This window comes from Haliaeetus albicilla, chromosome 20 (assembly GCF_947461875.1).
Source record: "Haliaeetus albicilla chromosome 20, bHalAlb1.1, whole genome shotgun sequence".
Lineage (NCBI taxonomy): Eukaryota > Metazoa > Chordata > Aves > Accipitriformes > Accipitridae > Haliaeetus > Haliaeetus albicilla.
The window spans coordinates 25,775,326-25,802,240 of NC_091502.1; the positions used below are offsets into that span (position 1 = coordinate 25,775,326).

At 45.9% G+C, this 26,915-nt stretch overlaps 1 protein-coding gene across 4 annotated transcripts in view; it reads right to left on the reverse strand.

Moving 5' to 3' along the window:
* Positions 1-26,915, reverse strand: part of GDPD5 (glycerophosphodiester phosphodiesterase domain containing 5) — a 169,108-nt gene that overhangs the window by 21,114 nt on the left and 121,079 nt on the right. For all 4 annotated transcript variants that reach the window (XM_069808635.1, XM_069808631.1, XM_069808633.1 and 1 more), the window contains exons 4-9: positions 22,829-22,922; positions 22,121-22,180; positions 18,751-18,849; positions 16,541-16,634; positions 12,729-12,874; positions 3,095-3,177 (exon numbers count right to left, since the gene is read on the reverse strand). In XM_069808635.1, coding sequence (XP_069664736.1) covers positions 3,095-3,177; positions 12,729-12,874; positions 16,541-16,634; positions 18,751-18,849; positions 22,121-22,180; positions 22,829-22,922 — 576 coding nt within the window. The remainder of the gene's footprint in view (positions 1-3,094; positions 3,178-12,728; positions 12,875-16,540; positions 16,635-18,750; positions 18,850-22,120; positions 22,181-22,828; positions 22,923-26,915) is intronic.

Here is a 26,915-nt window from a genome sequence, read left to right on the forward strand (position 1 = left end):
CAGCATCCTCAAGACGAGTTGAAATGAGATGCACCCAGAGGAAAAAGTCTCTTCGATACCTGCTAGGTGTTTGCAGTCACTCATACACTGACATAACCCTATCCATCCCTCCCTCCCTCCCTCCTCCCCACTACCCCCTCAAATATGTCCAGAGTGCCAAACTCAGGTAGCTTGGACAAGAACACCCACCCTGAATGCTCATGCTAACCAAAGCTTTATGCAATGTCTGTAGCTCCCAATAACGTCAGAGGTTTTCCATGCCCTGTGTACACAGCCACACACATACACAAACTATTCTCAATTTGTTAATAGCAGATGAGTAAGATTTTCAAAGGCTCTCAGACTATATGAACTTAATGTTCATCGGCTTTTAGCAAAATGCAAGGGCTCCAAGCTACCAAAATTGCTCTGAAATTGCCTTTTCCAATTGCAAATTGGTTTCAGGAAACAGCCATGCTCACATGAGTTAAGTTCATGCATCTTAAAGAAAACCCATCTCTCAGATGAAATGGAGTAGCCAAATGTATGTCCTGTGGTCTTTATGCCACACATATTACAGAACGATGGTTCTGGGAAACCTAAAGAGCTCTTTAAACTTTCTTCCAGCCCAATTTTCTGTGACTGGATCAGTGGTAACACCACACAGGGCAGTGAGGGTTTCTATCAAGGGCAGGGAAACAGTAGTCCACACTCAAAAATCAAGATAAGCCCACCACAGCCACCCTGATTATAATGACATTTTCCAAATCAAGGAGCCCATCTTCATAACAGGAAACTCAGATAAGGTCTGGAAAGGAGATAGGGCTAAAATACAAACCCTGTTTGAATTAGGAGACAACCCAAAGCACTAACCCCCAGAGCCAGAGGGAAAACAAAAACCAGTTTTAGAAGATGGAGCAAACGCTGCCTCAGCTTTACTGTTGCCTGCAGAAGTCCCTTATCACAAAGGTCACTGGCATCTCTGCTATTTCTAGCATGCACTGTGCCAACTACTTTCCCCTCAACCCAAAGCAACGCGCTGACACAGCAATACCATGCTGCTGCAATCAAAAGGGTTATTAATAAATACAGTTAAAAGAAAAGAAAAGATGCTAAGCAACTGCAGAATTAAGAGTGTGGAGTGTTTAAGGGAGATAGGAGCTTAAGTCTTAACATTTCATAGCAGAGCATCATCAGATACTGCTAAGCCTTTACCAGAGTGGAAATCCTATGGGGCACTCAATGTTCACTCCCTCCTTTCTAATCCTTCCCTTCACGGAGTCACTCAGCTCTACCCAAGGCTAACCACAATGTATTAGCAGGCACAGGTTTGAAAAAAGAAAATAATTCAGAGACAGAAATCAGAGCTTTAGAAGAGGAGATATGGGAGGAGGTAGAAGATGAGAGAGGAACACACAGCAATACTGTGCTTCTGCTGCTTGAAGCAAAGTTGGCTTTATAATCAGCCCTGGCTTTATAACCAGGGCCACCCAGTTTGGGGTGTGTAATGGGTAGGGAGCAGGATGTGATGGGTCTGAGTCTATGTCCAAGCAGCCCACTCCTGGCTGGTATGTGCCTAGAAGAGCATGGAAACATCCCAGGTGGAGTGGACCCATCCAGCCACAAGCACAAAGAGCATCATTCAAAGGGATAAGGACAGCAATGGGTGTTGTGCCACAAACCCTTCCCCAAAGCTCCTGCCAGCTGTATCAAAAGCTCACTTTTTGGTCACTGGAGTCCTCTTTTTATAGAGACACTTGGGTCTCCTAGAGACGTCCTCAGATAACTGGGCCATCAAGGGCATTAAGCTATGGATGCTTGGAGTGCTCCTCTGGGATGGCTGATGGGTGGCAACACAGAAAGCTCTTGGAGCTTTTCCAGCTCTCCTCCTCCAAAAAGTCCACCTTACTCCTTGGCCAGTGCTAATGGAGGCAACTGGTTCAGCCACACGAGCCAAGAGTGCATCTGCGAGTCGGGACAGTCAAGTAGTTGTCCCTCCACAACAGTTAATGAACTAATTTTGGAAAGAACAAGAATTGTATCACATACATGCCAATTCATACCCCATCCTTCCACAATGACCTTCCATTCACCACTGGGAAGAAATTCCTTTAGTTTTTACATCATTTGTTCTCAAACAATTATACAAAGAAAAGAAAAAAAACACCCTAACAATTAAACTTCAGAAGCCCATCTTCCACCAGGCAAAAAAAAAATCTTTCCATCAACAATGACCTCCAATGTGGTCAGGAAAAAAGAAAATATCAGCTTTGAGTCTTTCTTATATTTATAACTGGAACTGAGACAAACTGACAGATCGCCAAGGTAAGGCATTACTGTTCCCTTTGTGCCACTTCTGCCCTCTTGCACATCTATGTAACTCATGCAAAAAACACAGTTCAGAAAGGGAACAAAAATATTAAAGAATGATCACACTCCTGGAACAAAGTGCAGTTCTTGAAATTACCCTCTCTAAATCAGCCTTGTCAATTCAGCTCAACATTTGCCTGCAAGGAACGACTTTTTGACAGCCAGCAGAATCTCCGGGTTCCTCCTTCCCCCAGCACTAGTGACATGCAAGGATGGGGAGCGGGAGAAAGGGCTTATTCCTTGGCTGCTAAGTTCTCATGGCAGTTTTGCACGGCTGTTAAAAACCCTCCTGAAGACTTGCAGCGCAATGCAGTCAGTCTGGGATCTCCACTCTCTCTGCACCTGGAGCATCCCAGCAAAAGTCACATTCAAGCAGTTCCACCTCTTCCCAAGGCCAGCTGACCTCAAGCCAGGCTAGAAACCAGGTGCTGTGTTTCACTGCACTATAGCAAGCTCTAGGATGAACTACAGCCTTCCTGTAAATGAAGATTAGTTTCACCATAAAGGTGTTCAGGTTCCCCCACCTGGACATTTCACCTTTAATCATCATCTCAGTGAAACGATTAGTAGCATCTGTGCATTACAAACGGAGACAGCTAGGAGTTATCGGACACGTTCACCACAAGAGCCCTTCTCAACGGGAAAGAACAGTAACAACCAGACACACATCAGATAGGAAAGACCCACCAGCATGGTTTGGGCTATTCACAGAGAAAGTTTCAGACCAACCAGCCCACCGGCTTACCTCAGTACGACATCAGCTTGGACTCCATACATCTTCTGCTCCACTGCCTTCTGGAAGGACATCAGAGTGTTTTCTGGTGCCAGCTATGGAGGAAGAAAGAGCACTGAGAGATTAGTAGGTAAGTGGAAATGTTTGCGAAGTGGTGTCAGTGAGGTTTAGAGATATTAGGGAGCCAAAACAATCTTGTTTTGCAGATAACGCGCCAGCCAGTTACACTGGCGTAACAGTGTTCTCCAGACAGAATTGCATCTCACTGAAGTCTGAAGATGACCAAGGCATTTGCCTCCACTGATGGTCTTTCACACACAGGACAGAGTTCAATGCAGAGTTATTGTGGCCTGCAATGCCAGAAACCTGGCTAGCTTGAGATTGGGTGCAAAATTAGTGTGCGAGAGATTTGCTTACCCGTGGGGTCTCCCAAACAGTGGCTTGCTGAAGATCCCCAGCAAGTGATTGTTAATGTGATAGTAATTTTCTATTCACAGGTTATATCTAGAGCTACCTAAACCACCTTAACGGTTCTTCATTCTCCTACCTTTCTATGCAAACAGTGATCATGATGCCATTATAGAAAGTCCATAAACCAGGGTATTACCCATACCATGGAGAACAACTAGACCACAGTTTCTGCAGCACACATTTTATTTCCACATCTACTCATTCAATAATCATCCATTACTCAGTCTAAAAATCAGTTGATTTCTGTAATAACAAATGTTCTAGTTAGTTTTAACAACAATGCAAAAAAAAAAAATAGCCTTAAGCCTAGAAAATTTATCCCAATGGCCATGACAGATGAGGACTCAAATTTTATTTCGAATTCCTTCCTGTTGAATGAAGCAGATGGTAACAGAATTTGGGTTTGTTTAAAAACAATATAGTGTGAAGACAAATACTTTCTTTTTTTCTACGAAACTAGTACAGTATATATAGCCCCCAAATGTCCATAAACCAACAACAGGCAGACCAAAAAAAAAAAAGGGGGGGGGAAGAGAGACAACTGTTGAGAGAAAACCTGGCAGGTTTTCTGCACTGAAACATGGCCATGTGAAAATAAAGCTATTTTAAAAAAAAAAAAAAAAAAATTTTCTTTTTTCCAATTTTGCTTTCAGGTTTAGAGCACGTGTAACATCCTGTTTTTCCACTCATCTCTGCCACCACCAGGATCAGTAAGTTTCCACCAAGACACAATGAGCGTTCCCAACACGTGATTTTCAAGAATTACTCAGGGGTTGGAAAGAGGAATAATTAAGAACAAAGGCCTAAATGCACCATGCAAGCAAGATACACAATAAATATAAAAACCTGCTCAAGAGTTGAAGGTGTCTCTAAGAATGATTTGTTTTCTTATAAGCTGATCACCTTACACGCTCAGGTCAGCAAAGCTTTGGGGTAAAATAATCAGACCAAATGTCAGCCCGATATCTCTCTGCTGAATTCCTCCGGCTCAAGCCACGCATCAATACTACTTCATTTTTCCGTTTGCTTAACAAAGGCAACACAGAGTCACGTTATCTTCCCAAAAAAGCTCCCAATCAAAGCCTGACTTGTCCAGGCGAAGACAGAGGCAACACCCCCATCGCATCACACCCTCTCACACAGCCCAGCACTGGGTCACGCAAGGTCGGGCTCAAAGAGCTTTTTGCAATATATGCACGATGCCCAGAGCTGTCAGCAGGGAGCAGCAGCCACAAAGATCTGAAGATCCCATCCAGACTTCATCTCCTTGGGTTGCTTTCAGCATCTCGGGTTTCCCTTCCCAAGTAGCTCAGGTTTCCTCAGGGTAACACTGCAAGGTGATCCTCTCCCTACAGGGTAACGCTCAATATTTGCTTTCGGAGACTGCAGTAATCGCAAGGAAATAAAGTGGGCAGTCTTCAAACGAGAGACAGCTGACCTAGAGAAACCGAAGGGCAACGAGGACCACCAGCCTGTCAGGTTTGCTGGGTAGACGCAACGCGAGTCCCAGCTCAAGATGTGACACCCCATCAAGCAGCAACTGAACCCCCACCCCTATAAAGCAGTCTCGCCGGGGATGTGGACATAAAAGGAACAGAAAAGCAAAGTGTACCGAGTTGTAGATCATCTCTCAGGCTAAGGGAGACTGGAAAGGGCAGGTTGGACTCCCTCCACTAAGCAATCAACGTAAAACCCTTCAACAAGGGTAGGATGACCCTGCTGTTACCCACCTACACAATAAAGAGCTCATATGACATGAATCAGGGCTAACGAAGGCAAACAAGCCTGGCTACAACAGTATTTCACCTCTGTAGAGGTGGACCAGCATGACCAAGGTTTCTCATCTCTTACCCATACACCAATGTCTGTCTGTCCCATCCCCAGCACTCAGACAGTTGCCACTGAGCTCAACCCCACGGACAGATGATCCCAGCCCCAGGAGTGGAATATCCCACTCCTGCCTCATGTCTAGCCCCTACAGAGTTTGCAGACAAAGCTTCACTCTTCAAGAAGGGCAAAACTGAACTGGACCCCACCAGGGCTGCGTGCAGCTGCTCAGATAAGAGGCACATCCATTCCTTTCCCAGGAACTTGACCCCAAATGCAAATTAAATAAACTTACAAAACTCGGGCCAGATCCATGTTAAAAACGCAGCTTTGCAGCTGTGCAGAGGAAACGGCATTTTAAAACTGTTCTAAAAACAGATTGTCACTTAAGGTCCAACCATCCAAACACGCACTTAGGAGCTGTAACATCATCTTCATCACAACACCACTAGAAGTGAAGAGCATCCTCTCGAAGAGCATCACAGATGAATGAACATCTCTGGCTGCTCTGAATCAGCAAACAGCACGGACATCAGCCCAAGTGCTCTCGGTAACGCCGTGCCCCATGATGGCATGTGCTGGGTAGTCTCCATAACGCCCCAACGCTATTACTTGACAGACCGATTCCCTGTATGTCAGAAGCTTTTGAAAAGTAGATTGTAAGCCTTCCAGGCAAAGATGTCATCTTCTTGTGAGCGTGTGGTGGGTGAACTCCTAACCTGGCCAGAGCCAGTCACCCCGATATAAACAATTGCATCTCCAAATGAGTCCATCATCAATGCAGAAAGCTGTCCTCCCCAGTTTCTAAACCTCTCGGTCGATCCTAACCTTGAGGGGACTCAACAAGCCACTCACACCAATGACATAACCCAGTAAAGGTCAACCAGAAAACCAGGAAAGCGTATTTAACCCTGTCCCCTAAAACCAGATGCTGCCTAATTCCTGGAGGTTCCCCTGGCATCACTTTGGAGGCAGGATCTCTCTTTACCAGGAGTTCATATCCCTTACAATGCGAGTTTTTTGTGAAATGAGAGAATCTGAGTAACAGTTATTTCCATCATCCCAGCCTGTCTCCATCTCCCTCAAAGAAAGAGGGAGCTGAAGCCCCGAAATCAGCATGTTTAGGGCAGAGATGCATCCAAGCATTACAGAAATTACTTGCCAAGATTAATGATGATTTTTTAAAAAAACGTTTTAAAGCAAAACGGCAATAACTAAGTAAATGTATAATCTTTCTGCTTATATTTCTCTCTGTCTCCCTCCAGTTCCTTTGATACAATACATTCAGGCACATTATGTCTAAACCCCAAATCCAGGTTTGCAGTGATCCAGTGCAACTGGACACAACCAATTTCTTAAGAAACCAGTGCTGAAGTGAAGAAGCCCTGGGGCACAAAGCAATGATTTCACTCCAAAACCTCTGTCCTATATAAACCACACCAACATCCACTGAAAGCCACGGACAGACCCTGCGCAGGGTTTCTAGAAGCTATTCCTCCTCTTCACACTTGCTTTGATAGGCTCATCCCCTGCAAAAATCAGGCTACCATTCATTTCTTCCTACTACAGAGATGCAGCAAGTAACTTCTAGAAAACTACCCATGGATGAACTCATTTTGACCATTTTTCTACTCAGAAATCAATCGCAAATGCTTACAAATGGAGTCAAGAGCTTTGGATCTTCCTTAACAAAGATTATGAAAGCGTGCTAGTTAGAGCAGCATAGCCGTGCTGCAATTGGACATCACTACACTGTATTTTCTCCCTAATTAGCCACCTTGACAGGCCTTCAAAAAAAAAACCCCATAAAAATCACTGCATCATTTGTACATTGAGTGGTGGCTAATGAAGAAGCTTGCACAGAAGAACCAAATTTGTTCCAAAGTGTAACTGCAGCCACTGCACACCTCTGGCATTGTGTGCTGAGCTGCAGTAAAGGATTTGATCTTTGCTTCATCAAGAAGATTTAAGGATATTTTCTCATCCTTTTGGAAACATGAGCATAATTTCCCCCCCCCCCCCCTCCTTTATCTCTCCTTTCCAGTATCAGTCTCCTCATAAGCCAACAATTGGACTAAAAACACAAGGCATGAGCACCTGTATCCAGCACTTCTGGAAACAGCTCAACTAGACTGAAAGGAAGGGAAAAAGTATAAAGCAAAAAGAGAAAAAAAATAAAGGATTGCCTTGGACAAGAGGATAAACTCATAAGGAAAAAGCCATTAGAAATTTAATAACTAGATACAGGAGATGAGACCTCATTGTTGTTGTACTGCACACACAAAAAGCTGAAGCTCGATTTAATGAAAGACTACCTAAACTTACGTAGATTTATTTCAGTGAACATAAGCCTTTCTCCAGGACTGTCAGAAGATGCTAATTGCGATTGATTGTTACTATCAATCAGACCAGCAGACAGATTAACTGGCCATATTTTTAATAGGTGGGTGTACGTAAGACATACAGCAAGCCAAACATTTCTTGATTTCAGCAGCACGAGCAGTACAAACTAAAGCACTTCAGAGCCCTTAAAAAACAAAGCCATCCTGAATAGGTAGGGGCAAAATTTTGGTTGGTACTCAAGATAAGATGAAGTAAAGGCCCTCAAAACCACCAAGAAAACCCCCAAAGCAATAGAAAGAAATCACCAGTTCTTCATTAGCCGAAAGCTCTCCAGTAAGACACAATCCCACCCAGAGGTCTTCATTACTGCTTCTATTGATAGTTGGCACCACAAGACGACAAAACAGCATCTCTGGGAGAACGCCAACATATACTGGAGGCTTCACCTTCAGGTGTCAAAAAAACCCCACAAACCCAAACTCCACATGCGCAAGGCCATATTTGCTGGAATTTTCTCAGGAACAGCACGACACACTCCCTGTCTAGGCAAAACATTCCCATGCAGTAATCCAACAGCAAATCCTAAGTGCAATTAAACGTTGGCTGCCCACCAAGGTACTTTGTCCCAGCAATGGGTACTTTTCCACTCTGGACTTGTGCAAAGCCAATGAGTCAGCACGGCCAAAAAAATGCTCCTCCCGGCACTGTGCCTGCACTCAGCAAGGAGATGGACATCATCTGCCATGCAGGAAGGAGCTCGATGGCATGAACGCCGCGTGTTCCCGGCACTCGGACAGCTGTTTCGGCACAGCCTCTCTCAGCACTGTTAAGACATGCCAAAACCCAGCTGCATGGGTGGTTTGCCAAAAGCGTTTATTTCAATGCTATTTGTAGCCTCCAGCTCTGAAATCAAGAGCTGTTCTTGCCTCCGACATGCTTGGATGGTTTCCACGGGTTCAGCCTGATTGTTTTTAGACCAACCAGTACCTTTCTGGTCCCAGTAATGGGAGGCGAGTTTCCAGGCTTCAGGAAGGTTTCCGAGGATTCAGGTAGAGCTCTTGCTCAGATAAGTCACTGCTATTATTAATCCTTTGGGTGATTTACCTACAATTTGACATCAAAGATCATCATGATGAGCCTAAATATTTTTATAAGAAATGTACATTTAGGACTAACAACCTAAAAGCAAGTAGGGTTCAACATTATGGACAGCATCTTCTTCAGATTCCAAAAGCAAAGACAACCTGCTTCAACCTGAAGTGAGGAAAGACATTTGGGAGAAGACTTTAAACTGCAAATGGCAGTAGAAGTTGGTGTCCTACTGGATGAAGTTCCTCATTTCCATCTCAGATTTGGTCCCAGATTTTACCTTCTACCCTTGTTTTGGCTTATTCTCAGCCTAAGTGACTTATTTACCATCACAGGGAGAACACAGACAAGTTTATTGCCATTGAAGGCAAAACGTAACTAGATTTCTGTAAGAATAATAAAAAAGATGGAAGACCAAAGACAACAGATGCCTGCTCATAAAATCATCTGAAGAGTTTAACATATTAACAGGCAAAATTTACAGATAACCCCATCTCATGTTTTGGGGTGTCAGACCATTCCTGTGCCCATCAGAACAAGACCCTTTCAAACCAACAGACATCAAGTGAGGGCTGGAGCCCGCAATTCCCGGCTTATTGCTGCCACAACCCTGATGCTCTCCTGATGGGAATCCAGAAGGACAGAAACAGATCTGGAGGCTGAATAATTAATTTCAAAAAAGCCTTTGAAAAGAGACCGATTGATTAACTAAACGCCTGCTAAGAGAAAGGGTTTTCAGATTGCACCCTGATGGGAATGGACATTTAGCATAGCATAAAGCAGGCGTGACTGGATGACATTTAGGCAAGAGAAGGTAGAAGGAGTCACGCCAAAGAGATTTTCTAGCAGTGAGTTAAAGCTTGTGGGGGAACAGGATGATACCAAAGGGACGTTGCTTGGAGGAGCACTACCACTACAGACAAACAGTCGGCCAGTGTGGAACCAGTAGCTCTCCTGTACTGCAAAAAGCAACATTTCATCTAGGCACAGATGCCAGGGTGGTTTCTGATTATCTCTTGCTACTTAAAATGCAAGGACTTTTTCCCCTCCTCCAGTGTTTCAAGACAAATTATGAGCCATATGGCCCCTGTTCCTCACTTTTTTCCTCCACAGAACAAGGACAGCAGTTGAGTCGCACTCACACAGACACTATGAACGCTGCTCTTAAAAAAAAAATCTAAAGGGACGTGAGAAGAGAGACAGGGTGCATGCATGCACAGAGGAAAGCAGGCTCTGGAGAGCAAAGATCCTTGAGGAGCAGGCTGCAAGCACTGATGGATCAGTATCCCTCAGTACTGTATCCCTCAGGAAGCGCACACATCTACAGCTTTCCTGGGAAACTCTCCATTTCACTGCCTTTGGCCCCATATACCATATGCCATGTCCCCAGCAAATCCTTTATTTCGGGACGACAAGCATTTTCAGCCATCCCATGGATCTCCTTTGCTGGCTTTTGTCAGAAGAACACTCAGTTGTATTTGTGTCTTTCCAGTATAAGAGCGTTGGACCTGCAAATGCAATATTACGGACTCAGTCCTGCCAGACGGGCGAAGCAACCAGCTATCAGGCTCCATCAGAGAGCGCGTTTGTCTGCACAGCAAATCACATTTGTCTTGCTTCAGGAGATCTGAAGGCAAATATTGCATCGCTTTTTATCATCTCCAGTCCCACTAGATCTAGTTTCACCTCAGGTCCCAAACTCCCAGGCTCTGCAGACTTTTGATCTTGACATTGCCCAAGGGAGGATGTCTGGGTCCTGCAGCTCAGTCTCCAGACTCCTCTCTGGGTTATTTCCTCCTCCCCAGCTCCACTTGGCCACTTCTCCAAATTCAATCTACTTACAGTTGGGCTCAACAGCAAAAGCAAGAAGCCCTGTGAAACAAGACCCTATAAGCAGAAACGCCTTCTGGCAAGGCTTTAAAATCATTAGTTTCCCAAGCAGATACGACTTAGTACAACCTGAGGACTTGCACTGTAAGCAGAGCTCTTCAAACTCAAGGTGACATTTGATACAGTGAAAAGCTGGGCATAGATGGAAGTACAGAAGGGAGTTTTGACACCTCTCTCTAGTCCTCATCTTTCTTACCCCATCTCAGCTTTGTCGTTCAAGGGCACAGTCAGAGGACACACTACAAGTACAGCAAAGGCAAAGCAGTCGGATAAACCTCCTGCCAGCTCATCGTGGGACATGTAGACTATTGCTTGGAGGTTGGAACAAGGCTTGCTAGTCTCTGATCTTGCTTCTTTTGGGCTTCAGAGCAAATCATCTGCTGCTAACAGACAACCAGCTCTGTGTACCAGGGAATGGTGAAGGGGAAGGCTGCACCCTGCTGAACAACGCCTGGGCCACCGTTCCACACACAGCACTGAGCCTCCTCCACCGCTGCTCTTGATCAACTTTTGCATCCCTCTGCACCCAAACATGCAACCAGCACCTTCTCAGGTAGGTTTATTCCATACTGCAAGGAGCGTTTGCTGGCTCCAAGGAAGACCATGAAGCAAAGCAAAGGGCCAAGTCTCTGCTGGGAGTCTTGCTCCAGATAAGGTTTATGTAAACTATCTGGAAGATAGAAAGAATTTGTCTGCTGTTTAGTTTCTTTAGAAGGCTATGGGGGGCACGCAAGCCTGGAAACCCCACAGGAAGAAAATCTCTTAACAGGTTTTGTGATTTGCTGCCATGCAGAAAGCATGCAGAGCGCAGGTTCTCACTTGGCTTCTTCTGGCCTTCACGGTTGGTACAAACTCAGCAGGACAGGAAAAAGCATTTATCGTGCCCAGAACTTCATTCCACCACCCACAGAGGCAATATAGCTAAAAGAGTGACTCAAATTAAGCTGGTATTTCAAGATATTGCTTAAAGAAAGAAATCATTAAAAATAAGGAGAACTAAAAAATACTTCTGTGTCCTGACAGGTGTTTTTCTCACCTAGCAAACTCCCCTAGTGCACACTGTTGGACTCAGAGAGGAGCTCAAGCATGCTCCAGCCTGCCAAATCGGTTCTGACAGCCTATACAAATATATTTTTCTGCTTTGAATGTCAGCAAAAAAGTTAGTTGCATGCCTTAAAAAAAAAAAAGACACGAAAAAAACCCCAAAAACCCATTCACAAGGCCAGTGCCTACACTGCAGTACGCTATCTTGTCTGAAGTCAATCAACCACCAGAGAGAGATGGAGGTACAACTATGCAACAGACCTATGTGCAAAAGCACCCAAACTAGAGATGCAGGCCAGTATGTCCAGATACCACAGGACAGCGTTATCCAAGCCAACATACTCCATCTTTAGCCTGGACATGCCCAGAAACCTTGGAGAAGAAAGGACTATATGATTATGCTTTCAAGATCTACCCAGAGGCAGGTGACAGGAATGTTTCATCACCTCACCCAGTCTCACGATGATCTGCAACGCAAGAGTACCGTGCAGTCATGCAGGGTCAGCACAGCTTGTTTGTTTGTTTGTTTTTCCAGCCTGCCACATACTCAAGGCATCTTGCTGTGAGCTGAGTTTAACCACTGCTGGTGAGGTCCTGCAAAGGGCACGAAGACTGAGCCTCAAGCTCTACAAAAATCAAAAAAATATCACAAACTACTGCTGCTGCAGCGCAAGGGCCAAGCCTGGAGAGCAAAAAACAGCAGAAACAACAGCCAGAAAAATGGAATGGCACAAACCACCCTGAGCAAGGCAGGGATTGCCCTTTTGTTTGCAAGGCGTCTATAACATCTGGGGTGTGACTTGACTCTGGGTTCATGTACTGATTTATGACCACGGTAATTCTAGCCAGCAGGGGTGCCTCAAAGCTACCTTTGCCTTATGTATTCTCTGGAGAGCAGCCTGGAGACCATCAGGTCCGGTATCATCCTTTACACAGGCAGAAAAGTCAGACAACGCAGTACTAACGATGTGAGACTACTCACCATTGGTGCTCCACGGTGACCTATAATGGCTGGCTTTGGTCCCAGAGCCTTCTTCTCCATTATGCAAGGGGACGAGATGGTGAGGGGGACGAGGTAAAGTGCAACTACAACTGCAAGGTATGCAGTGAACATCAGCATCTGAGAAGCTGAGGTGGAAAGAGAGAGAAAGAGCTAGTGAAAATGTTGGTCCTGACCTCCTCGCACCACAGGAGTGAAGTCAAGACACCTTCATCTTCCTCCAGAGGAGAGACTGGTCTACAGCCGTTGTCCCTAGTACAACAGTAGAGCTCTGTGTTTAGGGAAAAACATTCTAGTTTAAAAAAAAAATCTCTGAGCTAATCAAGTCCTGAGGGAGGTTTTCACTTCATTTTGTATTGGGGAAACAAAAAGTTAAGTGAATTGCTTAAAGTCCCAGCAACGTAGCCCAAAACACTGCTGGTTTCCAGCCCTTTGGGGGCAGACAGCACCAAATTTTGCCCTGCCTGACAGCAGAAATAGATCACCAGTTAAACATATCTACAAGTCAGTCACAGCACCTTCTCGGTGCATTTAACATCACTTGGGTTTACATCACTTGCGTTTACATTGGTGGTTCACCAACATCACCCATTTCAGCCAGGGTAATACCACTTTAACTGCTTCTGCATTAGGATTTGTACCAGCCAGAACTGAGCTCATTTGCGATGCTTTACTGCTTAAATTGGACATGTTTAAATAAATCCTTGGGTTGTGATGGTGCTGCACTCCCCGGGGTCTCTGCAAGCAGCAATATTACAGGACTGACAAATGCAGCAAAGAGGGTGCTGGCTGCAGCGCTTGGGGCCAGATGAGCAGTCCTGCCTCCCCCACCATGCCTCAGCCGCCCGCCGCCGACTACCGGTGACTTCTCACAAAGTCCAAAGTATCTGGGAATCTTTCGAAGGTGCTGACAGCACAACAGAAGCACCCCTTGTACCCAGCAGACATGTATTCCTTGTAAAGAACAACAGGCACCTTTGAACTCCTGAGCTATTTGGAGTCACTTGAAACCACAGATATTAAAGCAAAAGACTTCTTTTTTAATTATTATTATTTATTTTGCAAACTCATTAAGGCTTTGGAACTCAAGGGAGAACCTCAAAAAAAACCCCCTTTAAAACAAATATTTGCAACGGACACAAGATGGAGAAGGCAAGTTTTTTTAGGGGAAGGACAGAACAACCCAGCTCTGGTCCTGACCGCAACTGATCTGGTTTCACGCATAAATAAGCTGCTTTTTGCTTCCAGCATCTAATAGCCTCATTCAAACATGTTCCCAACAAGCCAGAAAGTAACACTAGTAACTTTGCCAGCTAATTTTTCATCCTCTCTGGAAGAGATGTCAATCACCCACAGAGCACTCAAGGAACTGAATGGCATCTTGCTAAGTGAGCTCACGCTGTGTCCTGAACCATAAAAGTATGGAGTTGTGCCTTACCAGCATCAAAACCTCCAGATGGACCCAGGACGTGATCCGGACCCAATTCTTGCTCACCCCAGGAACACCACACACCAACCAGGCTTTGAAAAATCAGCCTAATTGTCAGCAAAGTCTCAGGCTGTGCAAAGAATCTGGTCCCTTCCTTCCTGGTGCCGCAGTTTAGGGATTAAACAGCTCGGGTTCAGACTAAAGGCAAGCAGCGTGAGATATGCAGGGGCTTCCAAATATTTTATCACTGGACTGCACCCACAAGGAAAGGATGCCCCAGCATGGGTCACACCATGTTAAAATGGAGCTGAAATCCCCACCCAGCCACGCATATGTAGGAACTGAGACCACGCATAAAAACCTGAAATGAAATACGCGCATGGAATACAAGCAAAATACATACTGTTCAATTTGAGGTTAGATGGTCTGTATGGAAGCAGCTCTCCTGGTGACCACCCAAGCTAAGCAAGCAGGACAGATAAATCTCCCACTTTCTACAACACGACACTGCCAACGACAACATTTAGACGCAAGCCTTCCTTCTCCATTCCTCCTACTCTTAGTGACCACTCCAGCCTAGTTTGGGCTCCTAGAAGAGCATGTTTCTCACACTGCTGTTTGCTACTCAAGGCTTCCAGAGCTGCTTTGAGTCCAATGTTTTCTACTTGACCTGAGAAGCAAGCTTTGAAAACAAGCTACTACTTTTTAAAACACTGCAGCTTTTCAAGAAACTTCTGTTCTCCAGGTTTGGAAAAAGTAGCATGGGGGAACAAAAAAAAAAAGTGTAAATTTGCTCAGTAAAAAAGCCAGTTGCTGAAGATTGTCACATGCCTCAAGAATGACAAGAACAGATTGTTGCACCAATGACTGCAGCTGCACCAGTTATTTCCAAAAGATTATTATTAGTGAGTGAAATCTTATTTTGCCATTACAAGCAACTGTCAGTTCTGTCTGAACTGTCAGTTCAGAGATTTTAGTTCTTCTCTTCCATTTTTAACACCACCATGTCAAACATATCTGTACCAAAAGGTCTGTAAACTCCTCCAGGTATGATACCTTTCACAAATAAAATGACCCTGAAATAACTTTAAGATCCAATGGTACAGAAGAGATTAATGTTTTTCCTTAAAAAACAAACAAAACAAAACCCCCAACCCAGGAGCAGAAAGAGAAGGAAAACAGCTTCCTGGCTTATTAAAAACAAACAAACAAAAAATCCATTTTCAGGGAACTCAGCTGCAAGAGAAAAATCACGAGGAATTCACAAGGAGCACATGCAGTCTCTGCTCTAGGCGTAACCATAAATCCTCCCTCAACTGGCAGCCTAATTACATGCTAGAACATATTTAAGAAGAATCAGGTACAGCTTTATTGGCATATTTATAAATTAAGGCAGAGCAATTCTTTCTTTGAAAAATCTCTCTGGATATCAAAATCTTTCCATCCTCAGACACCGTTTCCTCATTCTTAACTCCCACTTCTTGGAAGTCTTTTGCAAGTGCTGCCAAAACCTTCCAGGGCTTGTATTTTGCTGCAAGTTAAATACCAATTAAAATAATTTTTCTGGAACTGGCACAAATGTCTGAGAACATCCATGGATGCTCTGAAGAAAAACACTTCTGAGGGCATAGAAGGATCAAATTATTTCACAAGAAAACCTAGAGGAACAGCTCAGCTTGGGAGAGCCCCTGGCAACACGGTGGGACAGGGGAGATGCACAGAAGAGTACACTTATTCCAGTGGTCAGGACCCTCAACAAGAAGAGCTGGGTTCAGCCTGTCTTTCACCACTCTGCTTCTTTAGACCTCTGACCACGTCTCAACATGCGTTTAAAGAAGCACCGAACCTTCTGGGGACCAGATCTCTACTGAGCCCTCGAGGTGCTACTGCATCACAAGCAGCAAGTCCATGAAGGCTTTCAAAAGCCAGATCCTTCTAGAAACGCAGGTGAATAAAAGCCAAGGAGATGAGGCTAGGGGGAAGTGCTTATAAGATCCAGAACAGAACATGGCACGTTAGCTACGGAGGGTGCATTTATGTTTTCTAAAGCAGACTGATGGAAATCTGGATGCTTTTATTCATTGCTTCGTTGAAAATAGCCCTTTCACCTCCAACTCTGGCGTGCTTTTGACCACAAAGCAGCAGCCGTGGGATCTGGTTGCATCCCCAGACCAGATACACCCACTCCAGTTTCAGCCAGGTTATTCCAGGAGAGCATCCACCTCCCCAACGTGGCTGAGCTGGAGGCTACTAAGCCCAGGGAAGGAACCAGCACCTGCCAAGTGGTTCCCAATGGGAGCACCCAACGCCCCAACCACCACCCATCAGCCCCCGACCACCACGCAAGGACACGAGTGGTACTCACTGGCTTTCTCCGTTCGTGCAAACTGCCCCGCTATCAACCACGACAGCGCCGTGACTGCCGCAAGTGCTCCTATGTGCAAGAAAGGGGCTGTGGCCTGCAGGACAGAAGAACAGGAGAGAGAAAACGATGACAAATGCCCCAGCACTTCACAAATTCATTGACCTTGCAGGCTGCACAGTGCATCAGACCACTCTGTTTCCAGCTGGATTTCACACCATTCCTACATCAGGCTCCTGCATCTGTTTTGGCCATCTCTTCTTCCAAACCCTAACGTTGTCTTCGGCACTCAGGCCACTATGAGGGCAAAGCAGGAAAGCTCTAAACCCCTTCTTGGGGAAGAGCTCACCCAATAACACAGATATTTGGAAAAGGGCTCCTTAGCCACTATGCAAATGGAAGCAAGGCTCTTAGTGGCACCAAGTTTTAAATTTCTTGTAATCCAGTTGAACACTGGTCAACGGCTCAATGTCTGGATGGAGATCAGTGACAAGTGGTGTCCCTCGGGGTCCATGCTGGGACCAGTACTGTTTAATATCTTTATCAATGACACAGACAGTGGGATTGAATGCACCCTCAGCAAGTTTGCAGACAACACCAAGTTGAGTGGTACAGTTCACACGGACAAGATACCATCCAGAGGGACCTGGACAAGCTCGAGAAGCGGGCCCACGGGAACCTCATGAGGTTCAACAAGGCCAAGTGCAAGGACCTGCACCTGGGTCAGGGCAAGCCCTGGTATCCATACAGGCTGGGGGATGAAGGGATGGAGAGCAGCCTTGTGGAGAAGGACTTGGGAATACTGGTGGATGAAAACTGGATGTGAGTTGGCAACGTGCACTTGCAGCCCAGGAATCCAGTCATCTCCTGGACTGCATCACCAGCAGCATGGCCAGCAGGTCGAGGGAGGGGATTCTGCCCCTCTGCTCCGATCAGGTGAGACCCCACCTGCAGTTCTGCGTCCAGCTCTGGGGTCCTCAGCACAGGAGAGACAGGGACCTGTTGGTCTGGAACACCAGACACCTCTGCTATGAGGACAGGCTAAGAGAGTTGGGGTTGTTCAGCCTGGAGAAAAGAAGGCTCCAGGGAGACCTTATAGCAGCCTTCCAGTACTTAAAGGGGGCTTATAAGAAAGATGGGGACAAACTTTTTAGTAGGGCCTGTAGTGATAGGACAAGGGGTAACAGTTTTAAACTAAAAGAGGGGAGATTTAGACTAGATATAAGGAAGACATTTTTTTACGCTGAGTGGTGAAACACTGGCCCAGGTTGCCCAGAGAGGTGGTCGATGCCCCATCCCTGGGAACATTCAAGGTCAGGTTGGACGGGGCTCTGAGCAACCTGGTCTAGCTGAAGATGTCCCTGCCCATGGCAGGGGGGTTGGACTAGATGACCTTGAAAGGTCCCTTCCAACACAAACTATTCTATGAACACACTGGACTGTGTATCACCATGGTGTGTCACCATGAGAGAAAGCTTGAGGTGGATCCTCTGAGTCATGCCTCTGTTCTCCAATTGCCTGCCTAAATCTTTAAAAAACAAGAAAAGGGAAGCACTTCTGAGAAATGTTAGTCACTTGTGTGAATGCTATTTTTTCCCCTGTGTATTTGCATACTCCCATATATACAGCAGTGATCACCAGTAAAACCTCTCAGGCCTTTCATGGGCAAAATATTTTTTGGACCCCTTTTTGAGGAAGAGTTCTATCAAGAAATTAACAGTTTGTAACTATTTTCCTCTAATACTTACACAGCCCTGCAGTATACCACAAATCTTTCTTAAAACAGGACTAGAGTACAGAAGTTGCATTCTTTTTTTAGATATATATATAAATTTATGTGTAATATAAAAAAAACCTAGAGTACTCCTCCCATAGGGCTGGGAAGAGCATGATGCCACACCAAGAGGAGGAATTGCCCTCTCCCTCCAGCAACTATGAGTCATACCCAGCCTCAGTATTTTCCACCTCAAACTCTGCAGCCAAGCCTTGGTTTGAGTTTAAGGGAAAGAGCTCAGGAGATGGAGACAAAGTGATATAGTGGCCTCGAGGACTCCACAGGAGTTTTGCTGCAAATTTTCTCATTGCCAAGATTTCAATATTGGGAATGACAAACGTCAAGACAGGATTTTATATAGTAGAAAGACAAAGTCCATGACATGTAGCTGCACTGGCCCCTTTCCCCACCCAGAGAAGCATCCTTGCAGACAACTTACTTGCAGTGAAATAAATACCATCTCCCATTCGTCGTCCCAAAGCTGTGCTATCGATGACATGGTCACCACAGTAGTTATCAAGGTCGTCATCAGGCCAATCTACAACAAATATGAGAGTATTTACATACTGGAGCTTATCATTATCGTGTAAGTTTTATAGATTGGGAAACGGAGAGAGAAAACCTTCATACATAATAAAAGGACAAAACCAACTAGCCTTAGGACCCACAAGGAAAGAGGTTGGGCTTGTGTGCTGTCCCAGCATAACCTCCCCTTTTCCACCACTGGAGATACAACACTGGTCTAAACAGGCCCAGGAGGGCACATCTCATGGATGATCTCTCTTTCTTCACATAGCGACCAATGGTATGGAAAGATCAGGTGATTTGCTTTGGCAACAAACTTGATCAAAACCAGCTTAAATAGAAATGGGGTTCTGCCAGGCAGCTTCAGGAGGTGATCCCAGACTCCCCAGCCCTGCTGCAACAGCCTGTGCTGCACCAGTGCTATGGGAGGTGGGCGGACTTTGCTTAACTTGACTGTCCAACGCTTCTGTTCAGTCATAAACCTTGAACACATCCACCAGAATGAACACTGCACTTCCATAAAGGCTAGACATGTGTGCAAGCAAGGCTGTGCATCCCCATCGCCAAGGAGTCATCTTGAGATGGGTCAAGCACAGCTTTGTGCATGAATGTGACTTCAACCGGGTCTGAAATGGCAACAACTGTCCAGTCAGCATCCAATTCACATTAACAGAGCAGTTATAGCAGATATTGCAGCTTGAGAAGAGGCTCTGGATGAGACAGTGGCTGAACTGAGATGGCAGACCAAGGCCCAGTCCATCAGCCACCTTCCCCCAGCCTCCATGTGGAAGCACTCAGAAGTCTGAGGAGAGCAGTCAAAAAGAAAACGTCACTTCTGTTTTGAAGGTAAAAAGTTCAAAACATCAAAAACTGCCATAGAAATAACTCCAGCTGTAAAGACTTAAAATCCGGGCTGTCTATCAAAAAATAGTCCACAGTTCTCCGCCTCTTCATCTGGTATCTCAGTCTCTGCTGTTCCACACACCTGCTGGATTCAAAGGATGCTGCTGCTCTACGCCTCGATCTCCTGTACTGTCTAGATCTGAAATCTGTGGGGGAGACTTGGGCAGAAAAGGCCAACTGATACACAGCAATGAACTGATCATCTAAGATGCACAGGACATCACTAGACCAATTTCATCTTTACTTAATACCTTAGACAAGCAAATAAAAACCCTGCATTCCCAACATTTACAGAAAACACTTCTGGACATAAGGACAGGATTTCTCTCTCTAGTTTAGCCTCAGTTCCCACCTGCTGTTCCTCTCCTAGGTGCCCAGACAGACCTGCCAACAGCACAAGAGGTGTCCATAGGACAGCAGTGGCTCACCCTGAGCCTCCAACTTTTGGGGAGCATGAACAAAGTACATGGGGCAGCAGAAGGGGCCAAGAGATCCAGCTGCCCCAGGTTGAATAGAACCCCCGAGCCAAGAGGCTGCATTCAACCCACCTTCTAACCCTAACCAACCCATTTCTGCACATCCAAGGCAGGATAGGGTTTGCTCGCCTATTTAAGAGACACTCCCCAGCAACCTATAGTGGCAAGCCACACTATTTCAAGAGATTTCCTCATTAAGGACTCTGGGGTAATACAGCACAAAGCAATGCATGTGGACAATTGCACTTTGCCATGGGCCCTTGCACGCAGCAGTCGTTCTGCTCCCCCATCATGTGGTCAGACCCCTGGGACACCTGCCAGAGTGTAACATCAGCACACAACCCAGATTGAATCTACTTTTCATCCATTTTATATCCCGCAAAGCTGAACTCCAAATTCAGCAGCCACAGAAGACTTTGTCAACTAGATTTCTTCAGTACAGCCCTAATTCCCCTTGATGTCGCTGCCCTGTGCAGCACAGAGGTGTCAGGACACAAGTGTATCTCCATTCCATCATCTCCTCCTCTCATCACCTCCAATTTATTGCTTTTTACCCTCTCTCAGGCATCTCCAACTTGGCTTACAATCCTCAGTTCTTTTTGCAGGATTACAGGAGGAAATTGGAAGGAATTGTGCAGTTTGCACATACCAGCCTTTCCCACATGCTTTAATCTATATTTGAAGGTAATTCAGCACAGTTACAGCAAAGAATATTAACTTATTCCAGTCTCTTATCTCAACCTCCTTAGAAAACTGAGGGAGGTGTGGGGAAGAGACAGAGCACCACATCTGAGTTGTGATGATCGGTGGACTTTTTTGGAAGAAGGGAAGGAAGGGTGGGTTTCTGTAGGCAAGAACTAACTGATCTCCACCAACACATTCCTCTTCTGGACTTACTCATCCAAACCCATCAGCCACCTGGAGCGTGTCTGAAAATTTCCATTTGCCCCGATGAAGAAACATATGTTAGACTCAAGAATCGACAATTTATTTTCTAGCAGCAGTCAGACAGTCCCTGCCTCCTCTTTGCATTGCATCCCCTCCTCCCAAGGAAACATAATTTCTATCTTTTCTAGGAAGAAAAAAGAAAAAGAGACAGGGGGGAGGTCTGTGCTGTCCCTGTCCTGGGGGGTGGTACATCTGTTCAGGCTCTGATCCTGCGACACCTTGTCACATGCAGAACAACCAATTTCGGGAGGAGCTGTGTATCAGTAGATTCAGGGCTGGTCCCTTAATTACCTATTAGCAGATTGCCAGTTACAATTGAATGCTGCCAAGCCATTTTCTTTGGCACTGTCTCTCCCCGCAGCTTGCTACATACCCTTCCTCTCCCCTTCTGCGCTCCAAGCACCAGATCTACATCTTCTCTTACATTTCACAGCAGTTTTTCAAACTGCTTTACATACAAACCAGGACCTCCTTGGGTTCCAGCAAAGCACAACCTGCACATTGCACACCCCCAGTTTTAACACCTTCATCTTCTCCCAGGGCTCTTCCAGTCAGGTCCTCCGAGCACAACCTGAACAGCTTCGCTTCTGCTCAGCCCTTCCTCGGGCTGGGATCAGCACAGAGAGGAGCACCCGAGGGCTCGTAATGGAGTACCACGCTGAGCCCAGACCAAAGTCGAGCCACTCCAATGACACGGTGTTTCTCAATCTCCAAAAGTTGGCCCTCTGTCAGCAGGGACCCCCAGAACATTTCACCAAGGTCTTCGTCCCCAGGCTTTGACTGCTCCTACTGTGAAATCTGCTCAGCCCTAAGATGAGGCCACATGCATCACAGACATCCACGATTTATGCTCTCCCCAAAAAGACTGCGGCAGTGAGTGCCACACACACCACCCGCTCCTTAGACTCCCGTTTCACTGAGATCCTGCTCACTTCCAAGCTGAGAAGAGCCATTTACCTTGTGAAGCCAGTGCAGGTTCATTTGCTGTCCCACAGCTATGTGACATAGTGCTAGTATCTGGGAAGAAGAAATCAAGAGTCAGACACAGGCACATCACAACCTTTAAGTGTTTGAACATGCAGGAACACATCACCATCCAAAAAAGATAACCAAAGAGGCCGGGGCAGAAAGCAGGGCTGGGGTGAGGATGGTCCAGCAGACACCACTAGCTCAGTTGTACAAACAGAGCCTTTCCAAAGCTGAGAATGTGGAACAAAAGACTTTGACCTCCAGAAGGCAGGGACTTGAGAGGTTGGTCCATGGGTCCACGGCTCCCAGGACTGCGGGAAGCAGTGTCTGCGTGGGCCAGAATGGACACGGCCTCGGAGGTCCCAGCGCCCAGGGATGCGGGGAAACAATTTGCATTTGTGACTGGCAGATACGCCGAAATGGGAACTGGGCCGTACTAAGGGGAACAAGAGCTGTGTTTCTCCTCAGGCCAACTGCACCACCAGTATCAGGGTCTCTGGTTTTGCTCTTGATCATCTGAGGTCACAGGCTATGCATTTCTCACTTTCCGTTTATTTTAGGCAACTTAAGGCTAAGGCGGGGGGGGAAATCACTTCTGAAAGGAAAATTGCTCAAGTTGTAGGTGGACTGAGAAGTTCGTGCCCTTTTTAAAACAAACGCACAAACCTCTAGGAAATGGCATTTTATTCTACTCACCAATAACACTGTAATGTACGTAAAGCCAGCAGCAGTTGTTACAAGTATTGGAATGGACCAGTCACTCCAATATCCCATTCGATTATATAAAAACCTGAAAGGTAAGTGTGAAGGAGAGATTAAGAGGAGATTCAACACCATAGCAACTTCACTAGGATTAGACAAAACTTTAGAAAATAGGTCTTTCCATTGCTGCTCTACAGATGAGATATAGGCGGCAAAAAGCACAAGTCACTCTGGAACAAAACCCAGTGTTTCTGCTTTGATCCCTCATGGGAAATTAACTCTGCAAAGAGGGATCAGACAATTGTATCAAACACAGCAACAATGTTATGTTGGAAAAAAAAAATAATCATACAGGACCAGGACTTGTGTTTCCTGAAAAATATTCCCTACGAACAAGAGGAAAAGTATCGCCACATGTGGTGGTGTTTGCCTAAACAATAGATCCAATGCTGTCCCACACGCTCATAGACTAATAAACACAATATAGAGATAGTATCAAGGACAGGGGAGGAAAATTAATGTTGCTGTGCACAGCTGTGCTATATACTCAAGACACAAACTCTTTGTGGAGGGACAAGAAGAAATTAGGTGTCCTGTACCTATCGGAGAGGGTGTCTTTTATTCCAATGGGCTGTAGAGAAGGTCCAATCCTGCAACAGTGGACACCGTCAGGAGTTGGGCTCAGGACTTCCCAAAACAGGGCAGGCTAGAGGAACTGCCTCCTTTTGACTTTCTCACCTTCAACTGACTGAAGGGTTGGGCTGCCCAGCCTGAAGGATGCCTGTGGGGTTTTTTGGCTCAGTGGGTTCCCTTCTCCTGGTCTGTTTACCTTAAAGCTCTAGGTAAGATACGGGCCGTTCAACGGCTCTGTGATCCAGCCTTGGCGAGAGGCAGCAGCAATGTCCTGATGCGCTGGAGGATCACAGCAGGGACCGAAGCAGGGTTAGAGCGGTACTGAGGTATAGATGACACTCTACAGGTATATCTCCAAAGCACGTACCTCCAAAACAGCTGCTTTGCATCCTCTAGACTATCACTCACCAGTAAATTCCCCAGTTTCCCTGCGCACATGCAGAACAGCTACCACCTCATTGAGGCTCAGCAGCACCAAAGCATGGAAGCCAAATGTTTTTCCTATGGCCTAGTGGTCACAGCGCTGCGCTAGGAACAGAGAAACCCACATTCACTCCCCACCTTCGCTTTTGGGATTGCAGTGCTCTTCCCCCACCACCTCTCCAACCAACAGGCAAAGAGGTAGCCTTCATCCTCCTGCTGAAGCTGATTTTTCTTCCCTCATCTCCTCACTCCAGGTATCCTCCCCACTCTCAGTTATCAAGCTTTCCAACCCTGTATTTCAGAGAGCAGATTGAGCTCAGCGTCCTGCCTCTCCTCATCGCTTTCATAAAGCCAACGGACAATGAAAGCTTTATGCACAGGAGAGCAGATGAAGCAGACCATTATTCACAGCAGCAGCACGGTAAGAGACACTGTCCCTTGTGCCTAGCAGTGGGTCTCAAATGTCAAATTTGCATTTAAATAGCGATACGCTTCCCAGTAAAACTGTCCTGGAGCTGGATTCAAGAGTCATTAAAGCACATTACAGCAAAACCACAACAAGACATAAGAAGGTCTTTTCCAAACGTAACGATTCTACTCTAAAGATAGACACAGTCCGCTACCTTCCCTGGCCAGAAGCGCAGAAGGACACCCAGGCTCCACCACACCAGGAGAGAAGTAGCCAAATCCCAGAATCCTTCTTGCAACTTCCAAAACTTCAAGCCTGACCTGGATTAAAACTTTTTCTGCTGGATTTTTAGAAAAAACATCACTAGGTTGACTTGGATTGGGGTTAACTTTATCTCCATGCAAATCCTCTGGTACAGCAAGGATGAGGTCAAAGACTCAACCTCCTCCCCACCACTCAAATCCAGCATCATTCATCAGCCACAAACTCTGCTCTGGCAACTGCCCCACCTATTCTGTCCAGGAGTAAAGCTCCCACGTAGGATCCGGAGAGCAAATCCTCGGGCTCAAATATGACCCATGTCCAAGTTCTGCTTAGGGATTCAAACAGCCGTAACAAAAGGGACCTGGAGGGATTCAGACATGCTGTTAGTAAAAAAAAAAGAGGAAAGAAAGGAAGGAAAGAGCATCCTTCTGAAGTCTTTGCTCATGCCACCACCAAAAACTTCCTTAGCTCAACTTCAATACATTTAAGCTTTTGCTGTGATGTCCCTTCAAGTGGCCCTCTGATAGTGTCAGGTCTTCACTTGATGTGCAAATGACTGTTTTAAAAATGCTGTTTCCATGGTAGTTATGAACCAGAGAGCCTTCTCCAGAACTAAGGAAGAAAAAATTTGCTACACAGACTTGCGTTTATAGTCCTTCTCCAGAGGGAACACAGCCAGGTTCAAAAATTAAAGTATCTCCCACGTCCTTCACTAACCAACATTAAGCTTTCTGTTGCAGTACCTAGCCTGCACACTGGAGATCTATAGTATAATGCAATTAAGTGTAGACACCACAAAGAAATGCCCAAAGCAATAAATTAAAAAAATATTTACTTAAATTTAAGAGGCACAAAGCCCTTTCGCTGACAAGGACCTCATTGCATATTCAGCCTCGCAGAAAAAGGTTAAAAGCCTGCAGCAATACGTGCTGGGCTATAATTTTGCCTTGTCTTTCTAAAGCCCATTTCAATCCCAGAATAGTCCCTTAAGTCTTTACAAGTTTAAAGGTCAAATTGCCACATTTAGGTAGGTAAACCCTACCACTGCCACAATTTAATTATGTTAGTTTGGTTTAACATAGATGTGTGCATCCACTGCTGGAGCCTGAACACGCTGCCTGAACCGCAAGCAGGGTTTGCTACACTCAGCTGTAGGTTTCTGCTACCTCTTAAGTCACCTCTGGCAGCTGCTCAGCAGCATTTAGCAAAGCTCTGCACATCTGCGTTAAGAAACGCAGAACATCATAATGAATTCAGGCTCCAAGTACCATTTCAGCCAAAAGAAGACAGAAAAGAGCGATTGCAGCGCGTTGTAGTTCCAACTAGAAGAATGAGGCTTCACATTAGCATGCTCATAACCTTGCCAAGAAGGACCTGGGGTTATGAAGGACACGAGGCTGAATGAGCCAACAGGGTACCTCCACTGTGAATAAGTTAAACTACTGGGTGGCATTAAGAGAAGTGTCGCCAGCAGACCGAGGGAAGTTGCTCCCACTTCTGCTCACCACTGGTGAGGTGGCACCAGCACCGCAGTGCCCTGGTTTGAGCCTCCCAGTTCAAGGAGGATACGTAGGGGATCCAATGCAGAACTACCCAACCAAGATGGTGAGGCACCTGGGGAACACAGCTTCCTAGGAAAGTTTGAGGAAGCTGGGCTTGTTTAGTCTCACGGAGAAGAGACTACGAGATGATCTAATTGCTGCCTACGCTGTCTGACAGGCAATTATGAAGATGATGAAATCCAACTCTTCAAGAGTGACAGACACTGTCACAAGGGGAAATGGCCCTTAGAGGTTTGGGCTGGAAAATCTTCCCCTTGGAGGGTGGTGGAGTGCTGGAACAAGTCCCAGAGAGGGGGGAACTCTTCATTCATCCTGGTCTACTGCTGGCAATAGTCCTCCTTTGAGGGGCTGGTCAGACAGATGCCTCCAGTCTTTCCTCACCTGCTGTAGTGGGACAAGCCACAAAAGTTCAGTGTAGGTACCTGCACGTGATGTGAGGAAGGAAAGCTCGCAAGGATGAGTCTTGGAGGACAGGAACAAGCTCAGCAGCTCATCACACCAATGTGACAGCAATTCTCTGTCCCAGTTCCTCCAGGAAGCCCCTACCAGTAGGTCGGTGTGATAGGTCCTCCGCAGAGATGGCGTTTGCCCTAAAAGAGCCCTTCCTCTAGTCCGAGAGAGGTCATGGCTCGCAAATAAATCAGTGGAGCAGAGAGGAAGGCAACAGGAACAATTATCAAAGAAACCTCATCCACAAATACGGCCCAGAAGCAATAGCCACTGAAGAACAGCACAGATAGGGTTCCTAAGAGCCAGAACCCCACTGTATCTCGTCAGCAACAGGCTCGCA